The sequence below is a fragment of the Lytechinus variegatus genome, chromosome 14 (genome assembly GCF_018143015.1).
Source record: "Lytechinus variegatus isolate NC3 chromosome 14, Lvar_3.0, whole genome shotgun sequence".
Classification (NCBI taxonomy): domain Eukaryota; kingdom Metazoa; phylum Echinodermata; class Echinoidea; order Temnopleuroida; family Toxopneustidae; genus Lytechinus; species Lytechinus variegatus.
In genome coordinates this window covers 27,099,707-27,126,114 of record NC_054753.1, presented here as the reverse complement: position 1 = coordinate 27,126,114, position 26,408 = coordinate 27,099,707, and the positions used below count along the sequence as shown (strand labels likewise).

The following is a 26,408-nucleotide window of genomic DNA, read 5'->3' as shown; positions in this document are numbered from 1 at the left end:
CCTGCGACCTTGGAAAAATCCCCGCGAAAGTTCTCGTAATTTCGCCAAGTACCTATTTAGCGGGTATTTTCTTTCGGGACTATGACGCGTAGTTTGCTTTCACATTACCAAAATACCTGGTATTTTCTGATCGGGGTAAATTTCCCGATCAGAGAATACCTGGAACTGACAAACTTCGAGGCGGTCTGAAACCACCTAGTATCAATTGACGATCTGTAGGCATGGTAGGTGAAACAAACATTGCGAATGGGCAATTAATCAGTAGTTTAAAAATTTTTGTTTGTTTTACCAATCACACGTAATTCTCATCTAATCATACAAGTGGTTTAATAAACATATTTTGATTGAACCACCCTTGTTGATAACTGCCATCATAAACCCATCTTCCGATACATTATCTCTTCGTCTTTTCATATGCAAAACAATTTTAAACAAAATATCAAAGTCCACCATTGATTGCAAATTAATATCCTTACTTACCCCCAGCAATCACTGTCCAGTTTTGAGAGATAAGTTGTTATGCATTTGGCATTTTGTTCAAGTCACAAATTTAGTAGAGGAAGAAGCAAAATCATCAAAATGAAGATTTTTCTGATATTAGCTATTTGCCTTCACGTGCCAGTCCGGGGGCAATGTAAGTATAAGAATTAACTCGTTTACTCGTCTTGATTGGAAGAACTTAAAAACAAGGCTTTATTTTCTTTTTCTTTTTTTATATCACAGTTCTATATTTCAAGAGGCCGGAGGCCGAGTAGAATATGTATATAGAGCACGGACGTAAATATTTTCCGTATTCCGTGACAACGCGCAGGGCGTAAAGGTTTTTATCTCATCGAATGTACATAATGTAATCTATTGGTCAAGAAACATGAGGAGTAAATGGGGTTAATACGGGATTATCTCTCTGACCAATCAGGCTAAAGAATGCATAAACACTCTGTCCCACACTTATAGCATATGATGACTAGAGGATGCGAATGTGTATTTTAGCTTTCCAACTCTGTCGATCTGTATTTTGAAATTTGCTGTCAACGATGCTCTGAAATTCATATAAAACAGTGTGTAGGTGTTATGGAGCGTTGTGGACCAGTGGAATAGTCTCCGGACTTGGAAACATAAGGCCGTGGGTTCGAACTTCCAACCATGGCGTAATTTCTTTCAGCAAGAAAATGATCCACAATGTGCTGCACTCAACCCAGGTGAGGTAAATGGGTACCTGGCAGGAATTTATTCCTTGAAACGCAGCGCGCGTTACAGCTGCACTGCTAAAGCCAGGGTAATTATACTGTAGAGCGCTTAGAGACTTCTGACAGAGTAAGTATTAAGCGCTATATAAGCAAGTATATTTATCATTATTATGCTCCCCCTGCTTTCATTTAAATTTAATATACCTCAGACATTAGTGTATGATGTATTATTGATTAATCATAAAAACATGCCGACAGCATGATGTCGGAATCATGGCCCTGGGAATTAATACTGCGTATATTATACACCATATATCACCTTCAAATCAGGTCAATATGCTAAATTGTAGAAAGTTGACAAACATTTCTTGCTAGTCTTTTTCTTTTTTTTACAAACAGCAACTCTTCTTCAAAAATCGTTCTCAGATCCCTGGTCGGAAGGGGCGCGTTTATTCATTTATTCGATTAATTAGTTATCTATTCATGTATCTATTAAATTGGATGGTTATTTAGTTAGTTAATAGGTAAATCTATTATGTATTTATCTATTAATTCAGTCATTTATTTATTTATTTATCCATTCCATTTATTTATTGTTTATCTATTTATTTATTCATTTATTTATCTATCTATCTATTCACTCATTTGCGTCTTCCACGGACACTGCTTTTCGACAATCGTTCAAGAGCTATAAACTTATTGTTTAGCGTTATTAGAAGCGGAATATTAAAAAAAAGAATAGAAATTATTTCCTTTATGAGTTATCTGCTTACAATATCAGAAACAAAACAAAATAGAAGATGAAATTTATGGAGACATTCTTCCTATCTCCACCACGATAATCAAACGTAGTAGGCGGTTTGCTGGTCACTGTTTCCGAAGTGACAAGGAAGTTGTTTCTGAGGTATTTTGTTGCGCCTCCTTCATAAAGCGAGAGGACGGAGACCTTCAATTTTGTTGATTATACATAATTATGTAGGGATAAAAATAATTTGTTAAATGATTTACCAACTCTCATGACAGATCGCGAAGCCAGGTGGACCATTGATTAATTTTTTTTCATGTGCAAAATCCTTTAATTTCACTTTCGAAAATACAAAAGCGCCCCATAACAAAATCGGTGGCTTTGCCCCCTCTCTTCCGAGTTTCTTCGAATTTTTGGTATGTGTTTTGCCCTCCCCCAGAACTTAAAAATCTGCGTACAGTATGTGAACATTATTCATAATCATGACGATCAAGATGAGTGCTTTGAGAGTATTTCTTCATGTTATCGCTTATTCAAAGTTCTTGAAGTTGAAAGATCAATATTGACTGGTATGAAAACAATAAGCTTTAATCTATCACCCATATGATAACGATGATGCCACTGTCACACCAACGAAACCGACTCCAAACCGACAGATGGTATCTCATTGGATGTAACGTTGTAACTTTTTATCAAGCTTCAAATTGGTTTCGCAAGTGTGTCTGTTTATCGACGAGGCATGGTTTTGGGATGGCCCAGAAAATAGCCCGCCAGGGAGTGGGGGGGGGGGGGAGGATGCACTCGAATCTGGAAAGGGTTGGAGTGTACACCCCTTCCAAAAAGGAATGGTACCCGTAAGAACTTACGCTGCTATGAAGTTGTTTTGACAATGAATCTGTTTCATAAATTAGTTCGTAGGTTACCGTGAATACTCATGCCCCCTTCCCCCTCCGTCATTTTCTCATAACTGCATAATATTGTAGTTATGCTATATACAGTCTTCACTTTCAGATGATAGTTATAATAATATTGGCATTTATCATGTTTATACAGTGTGTATCAAAAAAAGTTTACACTTTGAAAAAGCTCTGGGAATTGAAAAATATACAACATGTGGGTAATTTTTTTAAATATAATCTTGGGTTTGGGTCTCATCTATCCAACGAAAGTAAAAGTTTTGACAGAATGTTACACTTGAGTGAGCACTCTCCATTTTTGTAATGCTCGCAGAAATCTGTTTGCGCAGTAATGCTAGTTTTCACGCAGTGTCAAGGGGAAAGGGCGAAATCAAACTTACCCTGCGACACATTTTTCCTACATTTCCCTAGCACTTTTAGTTAATTAAGATAAAACAGATACATCCAAGAATTTTTAAACAAATTTGCCACCCAAATTGACATTTCAACACTTAGTAAGCACAACTTTTACCCTTTTTGTGCCAGCTGGATCTGAGGACATAACTGAATCTAAACCAAAGTTTACATCAGACATCTCCAGCACTTTTTTACTAACTTTTTGTTATTTAAAGTGGGTTGACATTTAATTGTTCATTTAATACTTGTTTCTCCACACTTTTCCTAAGCTTGACAATGATTAACAAAATGAAAATCAAGCCTAATTCATTTTATGTAAATCACAGCTCAGTGTAAATCAAATATCGTCTTGATGGCCTTGGTGTGTGGGGGAGTGGGGCGGGGCGCAATGCACTCTTCGAAGTGTATTGGGCAAGGAAACAAGTTAAAAGAGGTCAAAGATATCTTCGAATCAATTTTACTTGCTAAATTCTACGTGTTCTTCATGGTAAAGGTTTACTTTTATTCGCATAGCTATTTCAAAGTTCTGCGCAAATCATTTTTCACTAACTTTTCAAAAGTAAGTGGTGCTCACTCAAGCGGAAATATTTTTCGATACTTATATCGTCATTTGCTTAAATGGATCTGTCCCAATGTTAAAATGTGGAAAATCTTCAGGATATTACAAATTTATAATTTTACAGGATTTTTCAAAGTGTAAACTTTTTTTTGATACGCACTGTATAGCGATTATTTTGTATATCCCGGTCATCGGATCCTGGCATGCCCGCACACAAATGAATGTATTTTCTCCAATCCTTGGGGAACATCCCAACAAGAGTTCTAAGACTCTATCACTGGAAATACTACATAGGCTTTCGCATCCTACCGGGAAACCCATATATCACCTGGGTGGAGTGTGGCAACTTGTGGATTGACGCCGTGCCAACGGACGCTAGGCTGCGGTGGGATTCAAACAAACGACTCTCTAATCGTAATTGCAAGGCGAGAGCCCGAACCGCTACACCACGACGCTTATGAATACAAATGGCAATTGAAAATTCTAGAAAACTATTCCACTCTGGTTAAATCGTATGATTTATTTATTAATACCAATGTATATCTTACTTTATCAATGAAGCCCCCGAATTCTGGAACGCCCAGGCCCGATCCAGTATCAGTGACGCTCTCAACCTTGAATATAACACCAAAGCGGCCAAGAACGTCATCGTCTTCGTAGGCGATGGCATGGATGTATCGACCGTGGTCGCCTCCAGGATACGACAGGGCCAACAGGAAGGCGTTGAGGGGGTCGGCAACGTACTCGCCTGGGAGGAATTCCCTTATGGGGGTCTTGTAAAGGTAGGAAATGATATTTTGTCAGTCGATCTTGAGTAGCAACCACACTAAGGAAACTTATTTCAAAACGACCGACTGTATGCCATTCGAAATTATGGGAGAATTTTGATCGCTCTGATGTCAGTGTCGGTGGTGTAACCAGACCATCGATCACTCTCTTAATTCCAAACATCAGACGAGGACATTTCATTTCAAGATACACTTGTTTATTAGGGTCAAAAATAAATTAAGTGTACAACTAAAAATTTGTTGGATAAATCTTTTTAAATGAATTGTCTTGATCTTCTTTTGGACTTGTGTACCGGCCCAAGTGGGGTTTTGTTAGATTAAATTTCAATCTCGGAAATAGGGGATGTTTAAGTTTCGGTTAACAACCCTATGACCAAATAGAGGAAAGCACATCCAGATGGTGTGAGTCAATCAATTCCGGGGGCAAAGGGGGGCCAGGCAATGTTCTGAAATTCCTTTCATAATATCTTATTTGACCCTTTAGACCAGGGATTTCCTTTCAGATACGGAACATGTCATTTGTGAACATAAAAAAATGCATATACATTTTTTAAACAAACATGTCAAGAAAAAGAGTCATCATGGATCCAGGTGTAGGGGCAGGGACATTTTAATTTAGGAGGAGAGAGTGAATCAACGTTTAGGATTATTGTTATTGCATTTCTACAAAAGAACTTCGGAATACGTTGATTTTTTTCCCTAAACCTTGTACCCAATAAATAAGTAATTCAATAACTAAAAAAACTAAGAAACGAGTAAAGATAGGAATACAGAAATTGTTCATAAGAAAATGATTGATTGATAAGTAAATTAATAAATTTACATAAATACATAAACAAAATAATTATTTAATGATAAATCAATATGGAATCGAGAAAAGTGTTTATTTGTTTACACTTTACTTCAGGGATTAAAAAAACGTAGAAATATATGAAAAGAGGGGAAAACTCTAGTGTTGGATTCATTAAAAAAAACTCTGATCACGTTTGTATAGGCCTGCGGTAAATAATATACATGTAGTGTCCCTTTCCCTTATAGTAGAGCGGATTAGCCGAACAATTGTGCAAATTATGACTAAAGCATGAAACTTTCACAAGTGTTAGTATATGCCGTAAGATTTATTTTAAAGATGGGAGGTAAATTTAAAAATGCCATTTTCGGCCGTTGCCATGGCAACGGAATAATTTCTCAAAAATGACATACATGCCCATGTAAATGGTAAAGAAACATGATATAGATGAATAAAATGATAATTTTCAAGCTTCCAATTGAATATATATAAAATTTAGAAACATTCAAAATCAACAAGATAGTTCCAATTGGTCCGTTGCCATGGCAACGGCTTGTTTTTCCCCAGAAAATTAAAAATTTTGATTAAAAAAACGTTGTAGAATATGATTTATTTTTAATTTCCCCTAATTTTACAGTGTTAAACAAAGATATTTTGGTTGCTAGAGGTATAAATCATATCTCAAGCCATTGCCATGGCAACCAAATAACAACTGATTTACAAAAATAACATGGTTGACAAGACAATGGGCAGGTGGAAAAATCAACTGGAATTGACTTAATCTGTATGCTTTAGTTTTGACCCCCTCATTTGAACCAAAAATACAGAAAGTGTTCTGCAGGAGTTCTTTATAAAGATAAAACTTTATGTTGCCTTGGTAATGCTTGAATTAAATATAAAAAAAAACAATGTTGCAAAGATCCCGTTGCCATGGCAACAGCTTATTTCCCTCTAGAAAGGTAAAAATATTGATAAAAATGTAGAATACATGTATGATCATCATTCCAATTTCAATCATTTTTGCCTACTAATCGGGATATGCTTGTGACTAAATTTATAAATATAACATCTTAAGTCATTGCCATGGCAACCAGATAACATCTAATTAAAAACAACAACAACAGGGATGACAAGGTTATGGAAAGATGAAAAGTACAATAAAAATTAACTTATATGTACATGCATAAGGTTTGACCTACTCAATTAATTTAGGGGAAATAATACAGTGTTCTGCATGAACTAATTGGAATGATACAGATCGATGTTGCCTTGGTAATACTTGAATTAAATAAAAAGAAACAATGTTGCAAAGAACCCGTTGCCATGGCAACAGCTTATTTCCCTCTAGAAAGGTAAAAATATTGATAAAAATGTAGAATACATGTATGATCATCATTCCATTTCAATCATTTTTGAGGTACTAATCGGGATATGCTTGTGACTAAATTTATAAATATAACATCTTAAGTCATTGCCATGGCAACCAGATAACATCTAATTAAAAACAACAACAACAGGGATGACAAGGTTATGGAAAGATGAAAAGTACAATAAAAATTAACTTATATGTACATGCATAAGGTTTGACCTACTCAATTAATTTAGGGGAAATAATACAGTGAGTGTTCTGCATGAACTAATTGGAATGATACAGATCGATGTTGCCTTGGTAATACTTGAATTAAATAAAAAGAAACAATGTTGCAAAGAACCCGTTGCCATGGCAACAGCTTATTTCCCTCTAGAAAGTTAAAAATATTGATAAAAATGTAGAATACATGTATGATCATCATTCCATTTCAATAATTTTTTTAAGTACTAATCGAGATATGTTTGTGACTAAATTTATAAATGTAACATCTTAAGTCATTGCCATGGCAACCAGATAACATCTAATTAAAAAAAGAAACAACAGGGATGACAAGGTTATGGATAGGTGAAAAGTACAATAAAAATTAACTTATATATACATGCATAAGGTTTGACCTAATCAATTAATTTAGGGGAAATAATACAGTGAGTGTTCTGCATGAACTAATTGGAATGATACAGATTGATGTTGCCTTGGTAATACTTGAATTCAAGGATAAAGATCAATGTTGAAAATGGCCTGTTGCCATAGCAACGGATCATTTAGTACCAATTTTTATTAAAAAAGGACTATAGAATCTTATTTTTCTTGCATTTCCCCTAATCTTAGTGTGTTAAACATCGATATGTTTGATGCAAAATGTTTAAATAACATCTGAAGCTATTGACACGACAACCAAATAATATCTAATTTACAAAAATATTAATTTGGATGACAATATCATGGACAGGTGGAAAATACAATATAACTCAATGTGTGAAAGGTTTGGAATTTTGGACAAAAAATTCACTAGGAATTCTGCATGAGTTCATTAGAATAATAAATTGATGTTGCCTTGGTAATACTTGAATTTAATGATAAATATAAGTAATTCAAATGTTAGTAATTCAAATGTCCCCCCCCCCAGAAAAGTATCAGCAGCTTTGATAAAAACATGGTAAAATCTGATTTTTCTTTAATTTCACCTAATTTTAGGATGCTAAGCATTATATGCTTGTTGTTAATATGTAGATAACATCTTCAGCCACTGAGATAAAGATGTAATTTATAAATACAAAAAAATTACACTGTTGAAATGATAATGGTCAGGTGGAATGTAAAATAAAATTTTACTTAATCTACATAATGTTTGACCAGTCATTAAGTTTTAACAAAAATTACAGTGAGTGTTCTGCATGAGTACAATAGCATGATAAAACTGATGCTGCCTTGGTAATGGTTGAACTAAATGATATCGTTGTTTGCAAATGTGTGTTCTGTTGCCATGGCAACGGATCATTTTTCCTCCAGAAAAGACCATCTTTGATGAAAAAAAATACCTAGTAGAATCTTATATTTCATTTATTTCCACTAAAGTTAGGGTGCCAAAGATACGGGTACATTTTTGTTGTTAAATGTATAAATAACATATTGAGGCATTGATATTGCAATATCATAACATTTAATTTACCCAAAAAACTATAGCTGACAAAATAATGGACAGACGGAAAATACAATAAAATTAACTTAATATGCGCAAGATTGGACCTGCTCTTTTACATGTAATTTTGAACAAGAGTTACATAAAGTGTTATGCATTGTTTCATTAGGTTGACAAAAATACTTATGTTTTGGTAATGCTTGAACATAATGATGAATATCAATGTTGCAAATGGCTCCAGACAAGTACAAATTTTAATAAAAATATGTTTATTTATTTCTTTTTCCCCTTTTTAAGGGGTGCTGAACATAAAAATGCTAAATGATAAGCACAATCTTGTTTCATTATACATGGTATCGAAATAAGACCTACAAAAATCGTATCAGAGTTTTGTAGGCTCACATAAATGCCCTAAACTCGATGCTGGACAATTTCGTTCAAAGTATTCGCAGGCGGCCATTTTGAAGAAAGCGTCTTGGGGTGATATGTGTTTTAAAGCTGTTCATCATATCAATATATAAGGGGATTATAGGGGTTGAAAACTCAAAATCATAGGTCTATGTAAGGAGTCGACATGGTCTTGATATCAAAATCAAGGTAAATACAGTAAATCATCATTTACATGGAGATCATTGAAATCATGCCTTGTCTGACTGTTTTAGCATACTTGGCTTGAAATATGATAGCAAAGCACTATTAAGCATCATCTGCCAGGATACGCCTATTTTCTGCATATAAATATCAGAAAAATTGTTACTTTTTGAAAATTCCCATCATTTTTTTTTAATTCCTGAAAATTCCCCAAAATTTAAAAATTCCCACAAAAGTCAAATTTATTCCCATGGAAAGTTTCTATCAAGAAAATTCCCAGTAATTTAGCAACCCTTCTCCCCCCAAAAAAAATCATTACTAAAAAAAAAAAAAAGAGAAAGTGAAAGAGAGATGGATGAAATATTATTTTACGAATAATGTACCCAAAATGAAAAAAAAAATGAAATTTTTTGCTCTGTCGCTGGCTCGGTGAGAACATTTTAAAGTAAATTTTGCTCGATACGTCATATCTGGCCCCCTCAAAATTACACTGCTGATTTTGACGAAGAAAATTGTGTAATACTGTGATAATTTTTAAAGTAACGTATGAATCTATTCAACACGAAGTTTAATCTATTCACTGGTTATTTTACATGAAAAAAGTAGACTGGTCAAATACGATAAATATACCCTTACTGGTTGAAAGGTTAAAAATAATTTAAGCACTCAAGGGTGTTCCAAGATGGTGCCCTCACTGGCTGCCGTGAGCTAAAAATCCACAATTTATCCATTACTTGATAAAATGGCTTTAATTTGGTTTCTCTTCATTGGTTTTAAGGATCAAGTAGTACATTTGGCCAAATACAGGGACAGCCAGTGGTTTGGAATGTCCAAAAATCCAAGATGGCTTCGAAAAATTGAATCTAGAATGGTTGCTGATACCTAAAGCGTACATAGCTCATTTCATATTGGCCTAAAGGATGATATATTGGTGTCTAAATCATTGGTTTCAAGAGTCTAACAATATTAGGACAAGTTACAATGACAGTCAGGTGTGTTCGAAAATCCAATATGGCTTCCAAAAACTATTCTAAAACGGTTGCTGATACTTGAAAATGGAATAGCTCCTTTTATATTCACTTGTAAAATATATTTTGGTGTTGAAACCATAGCTTCAAGAGTCAAATAATAAATTAGGACATAGTTTGTTCAATATCTGTCTGGGGAATATGATTTTGATGTCTCAACCATTATCATGAAACCATTTTTTAATGCATTAGAACAAGTTACAAGGACAATCAATGGAATGATATGTTAAAAATCTAAGATGGCCTCCAAAATGGGGTCTAAATTGACTGTTGTTACTTCAAAATATATAGTTCATCAATAATACACATTGGGGATATGATTTTGGTGTCTACACAAGGTCAACTAATACTGTACATTGTGTCCAGTTGAATAGACAGTCAGGCGTCAATATTGTGTCAAAAAATTCAAAGATTATTTGAAAAATGGGGGTTTTAATGTTACTTAAAAGTGGACATAGTACATTAAAATACACCTTGGGATGTTGTTTTGGTGTCTACACTAGGATTTCAAGGATCAAATGATATGTTGGGACTGGTTAAAATGATAATTGTCCATTTTGTCTGAAAATCCAAGATGGCTTCCATAAATAGATTCTAAAATGGCGACTGTTACTTTGAAGTGGATATGATATCCACTTGTGAGAATCTACCTTGGATTTTGGACAAAATTGAAAACTAACCATCCTTGTTACTTGTCCTAATGTAATAGTGGACCCTTCATACCACAGTGTAGACACCAAAATTGTTTCTTACAGGTTTTATGAACTCTGATAATTTTGGAGTGATAGAAGTCATTTTGGATGCCATTTCGGAAACCCTCTTGGATTTTTAGGCAAAATGGACAACTGGATACATTGTATCAAGTCTAAACATATCTTTTAAAACTTAAAACCAAAGTGTGAACACCAAAATCAGTTTTCCTTGGTGGATTTAAATGAACTATGTCAATTTTTAAGCAACAGGCTCCAATTCAATAGACTCCGATTGTTTGAAGCCATCTTGGATGTTGGAACATACTGGATTACTGACTGTCCTTGTGTCCTTGTAACTTGTTCCAATGTACATGGTGTATTTACTGACTTTTAAAACCATGATTTAGATATCAAAATAATATGCACTTGGCAGATATTACACGAAATATGTCCATTTGTTAGTAACAGGGGCTATTCTATATTCCATTTTTGGAAGCCACCTTGGATTTTTGGACATACTTGACCACTAACTTGTCCTTATGTATAGTTTGACACATTTCACTATGGCATAAACTTATTCCAAGATATTAAACAAACTACGTTTTTTAATGCAGCAACAGCAATTTTAGACTCCATTTTCAAAGCCATCTTGGATTTCTTTTAATATACAGGACAACTGACTGTCCGTGTAACTTGTCATAGTGTATTACTTGACCATTGAAACCATGGTCTAGACACGAAATCATATAATTATCCCAGACGGATATGAAGTGAGCTATGTCCATTTATATATCAACAGCCATTTCAAACTCCATTTTTGGAAGCCGTCTCAAGGTCTTGGACACATCAGACCACTACAGTTTTTCTAATCAAAACTGATACTTTTCTTGGGAAATGAGCAGTTGCTATGGCAACAGATCATTTGCAACGTTGATATTTATCATTGAATTCAAGTATTACCAAGGCATCATCAATGTTTATCATTCTAATTAGTTCATGCAGAACACTCATTGTATTGTTTCCCCGAGATTGAGGTCAAACCTTATGCATGCACATTAAGTGAATTTTTCACCTGTCCATAGTCTCCATGTTGTCATCCATGTTGTTTTTGAAAAAAAAATAGATGTTATCTGGTTGCCGTGGCAATGGCTTAAGATGTTATATTTATAAATCTAGTCACAAACGTATCTTGATCAGTACCTTAAAATAATTGAAAATGGAAAGATGATCATACATGTCTGTATTCTACATTCTTATCAATATTTTTACCTTTCTACAGGGAAATAAGCTGTTGCCATGGCAACGAGCCCTTTGCAACATTTTAAAAAGAATTTAATTCAAGCGTTACCAAGGCAACACAATTTTTTATCTTTCTAAAGAACTCCTGCAGAACTCGTTCTGTACTTTATCTGTTTATGTTCAAACGAGGGGTTCAAAACTTGAGCATATACAGATTAATTCTAATTGTATTTTCCACCTGTCCATTGTGTCGTCAACCATATTTTTTTTTCAAATTAGATGTAATTTGGTTGCCATGACAATGGCTTCAGATATTATTTGTATGTTAACAGCAAACATATCAATTCTTATCACAAAATTAGGAGAAATGAAAGAAAAATCAGAGTCTATAGTCATTTTTCTTATCAAAACTAGTACTTTTCTTGGGTAAATGAGCCGTTGCTATGGCAACAGGTCATTTGCAACATTGATATTTATCGTTGAATTCAAGTATTACTAAGGCAACATCAATGTTGGACATTGTAATCATGGTAATTAGTTCATGCAGAACACTCACTTTATTATTTCCCCTAAATTAATTGAGTAGGTCAAACCTTATGCATAAAAGTTATTTTCATTGTGTTTTTCACCTATCCATAACCTTGTCATCCCTGTTGTTGTTGTTTTTTTAAATTAAATGTTATCTGGTTGCCATGGCAATGACTTAAGATGTTTTACATATACATAAATTTAGTCACAAGCATATCCCGATTAGTAGGCAAAAATGATTGAAATTGGAATGATGATCATACATGTATTATACATTTTTATCAATATTTTCACCTTTCTAGAGGGAAATAAGCTGTTGCCATGGCAACGGGTTCTTTGCAACATTGTTTCTTTTTATTTAATTCAAGTATTACCAAGGCAACATCAATCTGTATCATTCCAATTATTTCATGCAGAACACTCACTGTATTATTTCCCCTAAATTAATTGAGTAGGTCAAACCTTATGCATGTACATATAAGTTAATTTTTATTGTACTTTTCATCTTTCCATAACCTTGTCATCCCTGTTGTTGTTGTTTTTAATTAGATGTTATCTGGTTGCCATGGCAATGACTTGAGATGTTATATTTATAAATTTAGTCACAAGCATATCTCGATTAGTACCTCAAAAATGATTGAAAATGGACTGATGACTATACATGTATTCTACATTTTTATCAATATTTTTACCTTTCTAGAGGGAAATAAGCTGTTGCCATAGCAACGGGATCTTTGCAACATTGTTTTTTGTTATTTAATTTAAGCATTAACAAGGCAACATAAAGTTAAAGTTTTATCTTTATAAAGGACTCCTGCAAAACACTTTCTGTATTTTTGGTTCAAATGAGGGGGTCAAAACTAAAGCATACAGATTAAGTCAATTCCAGTTGATTTTTCCACCTGCCCATTGTCTTGTCAACCATGTTATTTTTGTAAATCAGTTGTTATTTGGTTGCCATGGCAATGGCTTGAGATATGATTTATACATCTAGCAACCAAAATATCTTTGTTTAACACTGTAAAATTAGGGGAAATTAAAGATAAATCATATTCTACAACGTTTTTTTAATCAAAATTTTATTTTTCTGGGGAAAAACAAGCCGTTGCCATGGCAACGGACCAATTGGAACTATCTTGTTGATTTTGAATGTTTCTAAATTTTATGTATATTCAATTGGAAGCTTGCAAATTATCATTTTATTCATCTATATCATGTTTATTTACCATTTACATGGGCATGTATGTCATTTTGTAGAAATTATTCCGTTGCCATGGCAACGGCCGAAAAATGGCATTTTTAAATTTACCTCCCATCTTTAAAATAAATCTTACGGCATATACTAATACTTGTGAAAGTTTCATGCTTTAGTCAAATTTGCACAATTCTTGTGATTTTTGGAGCTTATCCGCTCTACTATTACCCCTTCTTGACAACATTCCAGTGTTGCCAGAAAAATCTGTAATACTAATGGGAAAACATTTTGGTATTGAAATATAAGATAATTGGTATTGAGACCAAAAGGCAATGAGGAATATAATACATTATTTGGCTGGCTTGTCTCGTATTCAAACGTGAATGCCTAGACGTATTCTACTGACTTCCAATCCGCCGACTCTGCGAGTACCGCTACCGCAATCTTCGGCGGTGTGAAAACCAAGGACGGGGTGATCGGACTCGACGACGACGCCAAACGCGGTGATTGTGCTTCGGCGGCCGGCAACGAAGTCGTCTCCAATCTTCATCTTGCACACACGCAAGGTAAAATATATTCTACTCTCGTGTTTAGGTGTTTCGGTCGGGGGAGGGAGGGGGGGGGGGATAGGACATCATCAGATCATCCAGGGGAGGGATCGTCACAGGGACTATATGTATGCCCTTTTTAAAATATAATCCCTCCATGGACTCTTATTCGAGACGTGACCACTTTAAAAAGTTATAGTTCGCATTGTTTCCTTCTCATAATTTGGAAATTAAAGATTTGGACTTAAAGATTTTTTTTCTACAACAACACAATGAAATCATCTGCCATGTCGAATGCACTTATATACTTTTTTTAAAGTTAATATGGTGAACCTTAAACCACCGTCTATATTTCGGACTCAAAACCTCCCAAGTCCAATCACAACTCAATTTTAACAAATTTTGGGGTTTTCTCTTGACCCCAATTGGCACTTGAGACTCTCCTCGACTAAATGGATACTCATTAATGATTAAGTCACTGCTTCGGTGTGATAACAATCATTGTGATAACAATTCATCATAAAAAAATCACAGAATGTTATTAACGAATAACTTGTTTACTGAGTAAGGAGGAAACTTAAAAAATCTTTGCTTGAATATTTCGTCAGGTAATTTTCTCGTCAACATTATGTCCTTTTGTCGGCAACATCAGGTCCTGTTCCCGGCAACATAATTATTAAGTTCTATCAGTAAAGTGGAGTAAGGACCAGCAAGATCATGCGCCGACTCACAAGAAATAGGCAAGCTATGTTGAAAATGGCGTTTTCCCCTCACTGTTACCAATATTTCTGTATAATCAGGCAAGTCTACAGGCTTCGTCACCACGGACAGCGTCACGGGTGCCACGACTGCCGCCCTCTACGCTCACTCACCGGAAAGGGATTGGAACAGCGATGCAGATATACCTCGAATGCAAGAAGGGTGTAAAGACTTGGCTTACCAATTGATCATGGACAATGACTTCATCAATGTAAGATTTCATTAATTATTTTGTTAATTGATTAATTCACAAATATTTGAATCATTGATTCCTTGGATGATTGACTGAGAATAACTGACTGTAAAACTAGCCAAAATCCTAATGGACAAACCCGAATAATTTTTTTTTCTTATTCTTCTTGAATTTCGTCTATATTTGGTCCAATGCCAATTCGTCCAATTGCCAACTCGTCTACTGTAATTTGGTCTACCACTCTACCATTAGCCCGTCAAATATCCACAGGTCTAACTGCCATTTCGTGCACTCACCGTTTCATCTAATAACCAGTTGGTCCAAAAGCCATTCAGTCCATATACCATTTGGTCTAATTAGACTAAATGTTAATTAAGCAAAATTAATGAAACTATAAACGAATATTAGACCAACTGGTTGAGACGAAACGGTCATAGACGAATTGTTGATTAGAAGAAGTGATGATTGGACCACATGGTTAATGGACCAAATGGTTGTTAGACGAAATGTTGATGGACGGAATGACATTAGACTAAATGAAGGTAGACCTTGTCGTGAGTAGACGAGTTGGCGGTGGAAAAATTTGCAATTTACCTTCATAGACCTGTGTCGTCCCTATATTTATATGAATTGTGAATGAATAAATTTTGTGTTTCTGCAAACGAAAAAAAAATCCCTGTTAACTCCTTATCTCCCTTCCCTTTCTTCATATTGTATTCCTTGCTCTCTTTGCCTTACATAAATCCCAAATTCTTCTTTTCGCTGAATTCTCCTGTCTTTTAGGTCATTCTCGGTGGTGGAAGACAAGAATTCCTGCCATCCAGCCTTGAGGATCCCGAGTATTATGACGTATATGGTCGACGTGCAGATGGAAACGACCTGATTGGTCAATGGAAAGCAGAGAAAAATGGCGCCAACTCGCGGTACGTGTGGAGCAAAGACGAATTCGACAACATTGACTCGACAACAACTGAATATCTACTTGGTATGGAGCTTATAATATTGTCTTATTGTCAAACCAATTACGATCCATAAGAGCGATAAAATAAGGATGATGTAGATGATAAATACGACGACGATGATGATGATCAAATGATGATGATAATGATAATGGCAATGATGATCATGATGACGATGGTGATGAGATGGTGATGATGATGACAATGAATGCGATGATGATAATGGTGATAATGAAGGCGGTGATGACGATGATGATGATGATGATGATGAGATGATGATGGTGATGGGACTATGACAATGATGGTGGTGGTGATGGTGATGACTGACTTGGGTGCATAGAACGGTGTGCCCCTTTACTCTCCAACGGCTGATCTTCTTTTCATTCAGTTCTACCCCTGGCTAGATCTTCAGCATCCTGTAGAGTCCCGCATCACTTCTGACTTAGTCCCCCCCATCTCATTCTGGAAGGGAAACGTCTTTGTGGTCTAATCTTTGGTGGTGATGATGACGATGATGATGATGAAAATGATGTTAATAATGATGATGATGACGACGACGATGATGATGACGATGATGATGTTGATGATGATGAAGAAGATGATGATGATGAAGATGATGATGTTGCTGCTTATGTATGAGGATCCCGAGTATTATGACGTATATGGTCGACGGACAGATGGGAACGACCTGATTGGTCAATGGAAAGCAGAGAAAAATGGCGCCAACTCGCGGTACGTGTAGAGCAAAGACGAATTCGACAACGTTGACTCGACGACAACTGAATTTCTACTTGGTATGGATCTTACAAGAACGTCTTAATGTCAGACTAATTAACCAGCCATAAAAACGATAAAATGAGGAAGATGATGACGACGACGACAATGATGATGATGGTGAGGATGATGATGAATGATGATGTTGATGATGGTGATGATGATGATGATGGTGATGATGATGATGATGATGATGGTGATAATGATGATGAAAATGATGTTGAAGATGATGATGATGATGAAAATGATGATGATGATAATGATGATGATGATGCTTATGTAGGGTTACTACTAAGACGGCGATGATGATTTTGATGACGATGACGATGATTGAGGTCGTCGAATGGACAAGAAGTTCAAAATGATAAGCCATGCAATTCATTTAAAAAAAACACACATCCATTCATACAAGGAAAACATTTTTCCCATTTCTCAAAATTCTATTCTATCGGACGAAATGTTCATAATCAAAATATAATGAAACAAACTCGATATCAAACATTTCATAACTGGTTTCATTTCGATAGGACTGTTTGAACCAAGTTTCATGCGATACGGAGCCGACCGCGATGCCGATGGTGCCGGGGAACCCTCTCTTGCAGAAATGACCGAGAAAGCTATTAAAATCATGGAGAAAGATGAAGATGGATTTTTCCTAGTAGTAGAAAGTAAGTTTATATTTGACATTACAGAAGTCGTCATCAAACACGGTATTCTACTGTTAATCAATCGTTTTTTTGTCATCCAAATTAAGGCCTTATATCTCTTAAAATTTCTTTCTTTAATGGAATGATTTTAAATTAAAGCGCCGTAAAACCCCAGACAACAACAATAATGATCTGAAAAGGCCAGAAGAGAATACTTGGAATGTTGCAACTGAAGATAAAGCTTATCGTCATGATGTTCTTCAGTTCAACAAATTGAGGAACATCGAGGAATCGTGTAGAAAATAGGTAAATAAAAGTTGAGGAAGAAGTATCAATGCTCATAGACCCTAAGCACAATCGTGATGACGTACCAGGGGAAATTAGTAAAAATCCACCCGCCATTTAATTGACTAAACACCAATCAGGATAAGACTTTACATTATAAAGCCATAATCTCATAATCATCTCCCTGAACTGAGAGGATATAGAAATACACGTAAATGGAGTTGTCAGAAATGTGCCAGCTGCAGATCAACAACGCGTGCAGGGAAATGGCTTCAGCCTCAAAGATGGCGGCGTGGTGACGTCAGTGCATAAGGTTTATGAAAATTATATACATACATGTATATATATGTTTTCGTTACATGTTAAGGTGCCTTGATCGACCTCAGTCATCACGTGGGGAAAGCCGGCGATGCCTTAGCCGAGACCATAGAGCTAGCCAATGCAGTAGAGATGGCTATGGCGTTGACTGATCCAACGTCGACGCTTATTGTCGTCACATCCGACCACGCCCATACCATGGGCATTATGGGATATCCCAGCAAGAACAACCCAATTCTTGGTAAGTAACATTTCACGATCGTGTGTTTTTATTTGGAATATTCCAACAATGGTTGACTACGGGAAAATGTGCAAATCAATTGCATAAAAAATCTTTATCAGCGATCATAATGTGAAATCTTTCAAGATTCTTAGGAGCTTTAACTCCGGTTGTGGAACAACGACATTACAGAAAGGGCCTTTTTTTTAAGAGAAGCTTTGACATTGTACCATGTGAACCTTGATTGTGATTGGCTGCTATTTGTTACCATGGGAGTTGCCGTAATGGCAAAGTTACAATGGCAAAGTTTGGTGCCCCCATAAGGGGGGGGGGGCACCAAACAACCCCTCCCCTGCCCCTTGGAAGAGTAACTGTAACACATGAATTTGAGATGAGAACGTTTTCTCTTTGTTTGTCCGACTTCTTTAGGTCACAAATATCGTACAATTCTACATCAACGGTACATTTTTGTCGCTGTTATTACTATCATTATTATCATAATTTGACTATCATCATCATGGCTCTTATCATTGTTATTGTAATTATTATCATCATTATTGTTATTATTGTCATATACTATTATCGTTATTGTTGTTATTATTATTAATATTATTATAATTATTTGTTATTATCATTGATAACATTATTATCAGTATTATCACTATTACAATTATCATTTCTTATCATTTATTATTATTATAACTATAATTGTCATTATTATTATTATTATTATTATTATCATTATCATTATTATGACTCACTCCAGCAATAAGAGGAAAGGTCGAATAATCAGGAAAATCGTTGCGCCTGATATTTACTGGTAAAATATTGCTATAGCAATAAAACTTTGAGAGTGCCCTGGAATCATCTTTGATCTCTTCTTAGGTACTGTTGATGACCAGGAGTCGCTTGACCGCTTACCCTACACCACACTGACCTATCTGAACGGACCAGGGGGCGTTAATGTCCAGTCCAACTGGGAGAACAATGGTAACAGGCGAGATTATAGTGGCGTCGATACAGGTAATTTTTCAATAGGGGGGGGGGGGAGATGGGTAAATTGGGGAGTGGATTTTTTAAAAGGTAAAGTCCACCCCAGCAAAATGTTGATTTGAATATGTAAAGAAAAATCAAACTAGCATAACACTGAAAATTACATGAAAATGGGATACAAAATAATAAAAGTTTAAAAAGTTTAGCTTATTTTTCACAAAAATGTACAACTCTGGGACATGCATAAAGCATTTCCCTTTATTTTAAAGCAGATTAAAAGACCATTGTTCATTAAATGCCTTGCTCACGCGGGAATAGGTGCCGTGGCTGCTGGGGATCGAACCCCGGACTTTCCATGTATAGCTAGGCGCCTGAGACCCCTCGGCCACGGCACCTAAGAAAAGAAAACGATAGTATGAGAAATGGAGACAGATAAGTAGCAGGCAAGTCTTATGGATGGGCGGATAGAGAAATGGATGCGTGGGGGCGATCAGGAAAAGGAAAATGAGATGGAGTTAATTTGGTGTGGTAGTCAGGACTTGTGTGTGGATTCTTTCTTTTTATATGTTTTTTTCAATTATAGGCCAACACCTATAATGGTCTCTATACAATAGGTCGACAGCGTCGCAACGAAGAGGTCGAGAAAGATTAGATAGAAATTGATTAATCAATTATAGACATCTGTAATAGTCTTTATGACTTTATACTTTCCTTGACGGAGAGTCAATTCCATACGTAAACAACACTAGCGTAAATCCAAGCCGTAAACATTAAGTTCAGGGGGGAGGGAATGATCTATTGTTTCAACCATAGCATGACGTCACGGATTTACGCCAATGTAACATAAATAAGAATTATCGTGATTCTTTTTCCATCATTTAAATTGGATCGCAAACGTTTGTTATCATTATTTCCACTTCTCCTTTGTTTCATCTCTTGTTATAGAGTCACGTGATTGGGTACAAGATGCCATCATCCCCCTACAAGCAGAGACGCATGGTGGAGCCGACGTTCCTGTATACGCCCAAGGCCCATGGTCCCATCTCTTCGCTGGAATCCACGAGCAGAACTACATCGCACACGCCGTGCGTCACGCCGCATGCCTTGACGCATCCGCCAGCAGCGCGTGCGCTTTAAGCGGATCCCAAGATGACGTCATGGGCATCAGAGGAGCTCGCCCCGCCTACAACGGACGCTAATTTTATGTTGAAAATTCCCTGTCATTTCGATGGTGACGTACATATTGTTAATTTAAATGATACACTTGTAAAGCCAAGAGCTAATACCGTTAAAGGGATGCTCCGGGCTGAAAATGATATGATTTAAACAGATAAAGAAAAATAAGACAAAATAATTGCTGAAAGTTTGATCAAAATCGGACTATAAATAACTGTACATAATGGCATGTGCATTATTCCGGTGAAACAGTTCTAGGTATGCCTTCATGAATATTCAATGAGCAACTTGAAGAATTTATAATTATCCCCACTTGTTCTTTTGTATTTTGTTATGATATGATATTATGTTTATTCAATTTTTTCTACTAAGAACTGAAAACATTGGATTGACAACTGATTTAGTGCATTAGATATCAATTGCTGCAACTTATTCCATTATAAAGGAGACACATTATTCACACATGTATGAAAAAAGGGGAAAAAATGATTTAATGACTGCAATAACATGAAAAAATAGGAAAGTGGGGATGTGACATTATCAGTCAATGAATATTCATGATGACGCACATATAACTATTATCACAAAATACTGTAGAACTTCGTTATTTGTTTTCCAATTTTGATAAAAACTTCAGCATTTTGCTCTATTTCTTTAGATATAAATATTTTCATCCCGGAGTACCCCTTCAACGTTTCATCGTGAATTAGCCCGCTACACGCTACACAATCAAAATGCGGCGCGATTTCTGAACAAAATAGTATTTTGCATTAAATAAGACAATTCCTGGAACTAAAAGGTGTATTTCTCCTACAGCGAGACTCGAAAATACAGGTAAATAGAACGATTTTGATCGTTAAGATTTCAAAATTTTCTTTGATAATCGGATCATAATGGATCGTGTGGTGTGCGCCGGGCTTTGTGGATCAACCACTGCTTAAAAAGATGAACATTAATTTTACCCACCATTTACCACAGTCATACTCGAATTAAAATCAAATAAATAAATAGTTAAATAAGTAAATAAATGAATAAATTAATTAAATAATATATATGCGAAATAGACGTTTCACCATCAGACCCTTTCCGACGTTAAGAAATGAAGGAATTGACATCCTTTCCAAAGCACTTACTTGAAGGAAGTCTCACTATTTACATCTTCCCTCGCTCAATTTTCCATGCTGATAATTGTTAACATGATATATGCAAACATCGTTTATTCTTCTCTAATTATTGCTCGTGTTTCATTTCAACTGTTTAGCTTATATTTACATATCATGTTTAAAAAAATAAAGATCAAAGAATATGAATTTATTTCCGCCGAGCATGCCGAGTGTATAGGTGACATAATTTTGTTAAGAGAGATTTGTGAGATTTCACGACGGTAGATAAGCACGGTAAGAGAGCAGTGAAAACCCAGAGAGGGAGGAATGTAGAGAGTGACGGAGAATGAGAATGAGTGATGAGGGTGTGCGTGTGTGTGTGTGTGTGGTGTGTGTGTGTGGGTGTGTATGGTGTATACGTATGCCATTTTTATAACTGATTTCATTGTTTCTCTAAGTTATATATGATTTATGCTTGTATTAAGTTAGTGAAAAAAGTCAAAATATGAAATGTAAAATATGTGTTTTGAAATGTTAAATTGAAATGTTATATTCTTGTTCATGGAATCAGAATAAAACAGTATGAAAAAAAAAAAGTATGCATGTAAACATGCATACACATGGCTAGACCCCGACATGCCCCATGCACACCCACTCAAACATACTGATGTATAAAATGGGATGAGGGTGTGGGTGAGGGTGACGGTGGGCGTGTGGGTGAGTGTGTGTGTGTGTACGTATGCATGCAACATGCACACACATGGCTAGGCCCTGACACGCCCCATACCCACTCACACATACTGATGTATAGATTGGGGCTCTGCGGGTGCCTCTTCCCCAAAGTTCTACAATTAACTATTCGACAAAAAGAAAGCAATAAAAGAGAAGCAAAAACGGTGAAATATTACATTATCTTCTGTATATTATGAGAAAATGTTTATCACAAACTTGAGATTTTTCATCTTGAAAAGGGTCACCATTATTTTGTCTATTTCTCAATTTTGAAGAAAAATGTTGCCTCAAATGCCATGTTCTTCATCCTTAAACTATGTTTAGCTCATTGCATCACTGCGCGCATATATATACCGTAACCCACCCTCCCACCCCGCTCAGACACACAGACACACGAGCCCTCACTCATCGATGCAGTATACATCACACAGTTAGAATCACCCCTTCCAAGGGTGTGTGTGTGTGTGTGTGCTTGTGCGTGTTGTGTGTGTGTATGTCAGAATAAAACTTGGAGATAAACGGAGAGAGAGTGTGTCAGAGGAAGGGAGAAAGGGGGAAGTGAGGAGGGGGATAAAGAATTGAGGGTATCAAAGAGAAAACTTCTTTTTAAAGACAAACACACAACTAGGGTAATAATTACCCCATCAGTTTTATTTCAAACCAGGAGACGAGGAACGGTTTTAAAGGTGGAGGGGGAACATGCGTAAAATGAGAATTTGATTTTTAATGATTTTGACCATTGTTACAGAAAATAAAAGTTTACTGAACCCCCACCCATGACCAGCCACCCCCGTTCTGCGGCTTCTGTTTGAACAAAAGTACACATTGGGAGAAGATTTCATAAGTAGGCCGATTGGACCTGATACATAGCGATCACTGACCTCCTTCTCGATCTTAATTAACTAATGTCTTAGAAGCAATACAAACAATGTTTGATAAATCTTTTCGTGGCTGTTTAAGACAAGAAAATAACAAGGCAATCACTAAATTAAATACTTTAAAATTACTGGCGTACTGATGGGGGAAAGGATCTTAGGGGGTCATGCCCCCATAAAAAAGGTTTTACGACGAAGAAAAAAGGGAAAAGAAGCGAAAGGTAAGAAAAAAATATTGAAATAGGAGATTGTTTTCTGAATGTTATGTCAAAATCGTTCACAATAAGCAATTTTCATATTAAAAAGGTAAAAAAAAAATGCTAGCTTTGCTCGCGGCTTCAAAAACATTGCCTCTTGCAGACTATCTAGTCCCTCAATTTTGTTTTGTCTCGTTACATTACTGTTTGTATTCAGTTAGAAATGACTATTCAGAAAAGCGACAGATTAATGGTATACTTGTTAAGAAAGCATGCGACCTGAGTCATGATTGAGTATGAAAATTCATAATATATGGTGGATGCATGCATTAGTTTGTTTTTAAAGATAATGTGGGTTATTGATTTCTTTAGCATTTTTTTTTACATGAAATGAGTCCTTATACATCTAGCTGATATGATAATTACCATGGATGTGTCTTTCTATTATATTCTAAAGAGTTGTGGTTTAGTGGTTCTGACTCTCGCCTTGTAATCAGAGGGTCGTGTGTTCGAATCCCACCGCCATAACCGCGGTCTAGCGTCGTTTGGCAAGGCGTTATTCCATACTTTGCCAGTCTCCACCCAGGTGCTAAATGGATACCCGGTAGGATGTGAAAGTCATTGTAGTTTGTGGCTGCATGAATACTCCCCATGGAGTGAAGGATGCACATACATTGCTTGCGGGAATGACTGATTGAATCCGATGACATAGTAATAGGCGCATCATATATTATAACCAGATTATTATTATATTTGTGCCTGATCTAATGATTTACTTACCATCTGAATAAGTATCAAAGATCTTGTGCGGGGTAGTTAACAGTGGGAATTAAAGAAAAATCATTCCTTAAGTAATTGTTACCCCCCCCCCCCTTACAAAATTTCCTTTTCTTCTTTCTTTCTTTTCTTTATTGCGCCATGAGCATCTTTTCATGATGGATACCGGCGCATTACGAATGTTCACGATTTTATTACTATTATTAAAAGTAAAGAAATATGCAGAAATGAGAGAAATACAAACAAACCGAGCCAAAAATAACATCCACATAATTATTCTTCATTTAAAATTTTGTGACGTCATAAAGAGACGTTTCTCTTTAAGTTGTACAATACTAATCCAGAAGACACCATTCTTTAATTGGTCATGATGACTACATGAACATAGTTGTGCCGGAAATTTATTATTTTATTATTATTATTTATTTATTTTTGTTTTATTTATTTTATACTGCAGGGTATGCCTGTTCAGTTCTTAAAACTGCTTTACAAAGGCGCCCTGCAGTTTAAAATACATGTCAAGATAACTATAAAATATAACATCAAAAAAACATTCAACGTCAAAACTACAAAATACAAACTATTTAACATCAGAAACAATTAACATCAAAAAATTTAGAGTGGGAAGTGACAATCTAAACATACAAGTACATAGCATTGTAAATCAATGGAATATTATTTCGCTCTTCATCAATTCGTATGAAAGGCTTTGCATAAGTTTTTAAAAACTAACAAGGAGGTACACGTACAGGCTTGTAAATTTGAAGGAAGTGCATTAAATAATTTGGGTCCGAAATATGCGAAAGATTTTCTTTTATATTCAGTTCTAGCTTTGGGAAGCTGAAGGGGGCATCGCAAAGAAAACCGTGTCCTGTATTTCACGGGCCGTTTACATACTAAAGGTTTTAAATAATTTGGAACTAAATTGTTCATTATTTTATATACAAAAAGACAATACTGATATTTTATACGCTGATCTACTGATTGCCACTTCAGTGACTGCAACAGAGATATTTGTGATGTATTATAATCTTTTTTCAAAAGCATCCTGGCATATTTATTTTGAAGTTTTTGTATCTTATCTAAATGTATTTTTACACTGCTTCCCCAAGATGTACTACAGTAATCAATGTAAGGTAAAATCATAGAAAAGTACAGCTTCTTCATGATATCAAAGGACAGTAAATGCTTAATCCGCCTTATACAACCTATTGCTCGAGATATTTTACAAACGATATTAGTAATATGTTCACACCAAGTCAAGCCCGGATCGAGCATGACACCTAAGTATTTAATCTTTTTTACATTTTCTAGTTGTATGTTCCTGAATTTCACTGGCAAATGAGCACCCCTCAACTTTTTCTTTTGACCAAATACCATGGTTTTTTGTTTTTTGCGGGTGTAAATGCATATTATTTAAGTTTAACCATTTACATATTGAATCAAAATCATCTTGCAAATACTTTTGTACCTCCTTAATTGATTCACCGTGATTAAAAATGGCGGTATCATCAGCATAAAGAGACATTTTAGAATGTACATGCAATTTCAAATTACACATGTCATTAATAAAAATACAAAATATCAATGGACCCAATATAGATCCTTGTGGGACACCTGATTTTATCTTTAAAAATTCACTGCGACAATTGTTAATCATTACAAATTGCCTTCTGCCTGTTAAATACGATTCCATCCAGTTGTATTCATTGCCAGTAATACCATAGTACTTAAGTTTTGCAAGTATAAAATTGTGAGGAATAACATCAAAAGCTTTCCGTAGGTCCAAGAAAATACCACCAGTAACATGTTTTCGGTCCATTTTATCATACAAAAAGTCTGTAATCTCAGTTAGACAAGTGGCAGTGGAATAAGACGGTCTGAAGCCAGACTGACAATTTGCAAGTAGATCATTTACATATAAGTACTTATACAATTGATCATGTACTGCTCTCTCTAGTATTTTAGACAGGACTGGAAGCACAGAAATTGGTCTATAATTGTCAATATCAAAAGATCCTCCCTTATGTACAGGAGTAATTCTTGCTGTCTTAAAATCTTCTGGAATAACACTAGGTTGTAAAGTTGCATTAAAAACAAATCGTACATTTAATAGTGCAATTTAAAAGCAAATGGTAAGCAGGAACGCCTGTGTGCTCAAGCAGACCAAGTTTTACAGTTAAGTG

At 35.6% G+C, this 26,408-nt stretch overlaps 1 protein-coding gene across 2 annotated transcripts; it reads left to right on the top strand.

The window, feature by feature from the left end:
• Positions 1-506: 506 nt before the first annotated feature.
• Positions 507-20,845, top strand: LOC121428046 (alkaline phosphatase-like). Of its 2 annotated transcripts, none has more exons than XM_041624618.1 (9): positions 507-634; positions 4,366-4,586; positions 14,058-14,232; positions 15,015-15,184; positions 15,950-16,151; positions 17,427-17,567; positions 18,199-18,390; positions 19,255-19,392; positions 20,308-20,845. In XM_041624618.1, the coding sequence occupies exons 1-9, from the start codon at positions 520-522 to the stop codon at positions 20,559-20,561; spliced, it is 1,608 nt and encodes a 535-aa protein (XP_041480552.1). In that variant the 5' UTR covers positions 507-519; the 3' UTR covers positions 20,562-20,845. The 2 variants fall into 2 exon arrangements, with proteins under 2 accessions (XP_041480552.1, XP_041480553.1); XM_041624619.1 differs by lacking the exon at positions 507-634 and adding an exon at positions 990-1,062.
• Positions 20,846-26,408: the final 5,563 nt, after the last annotated feature.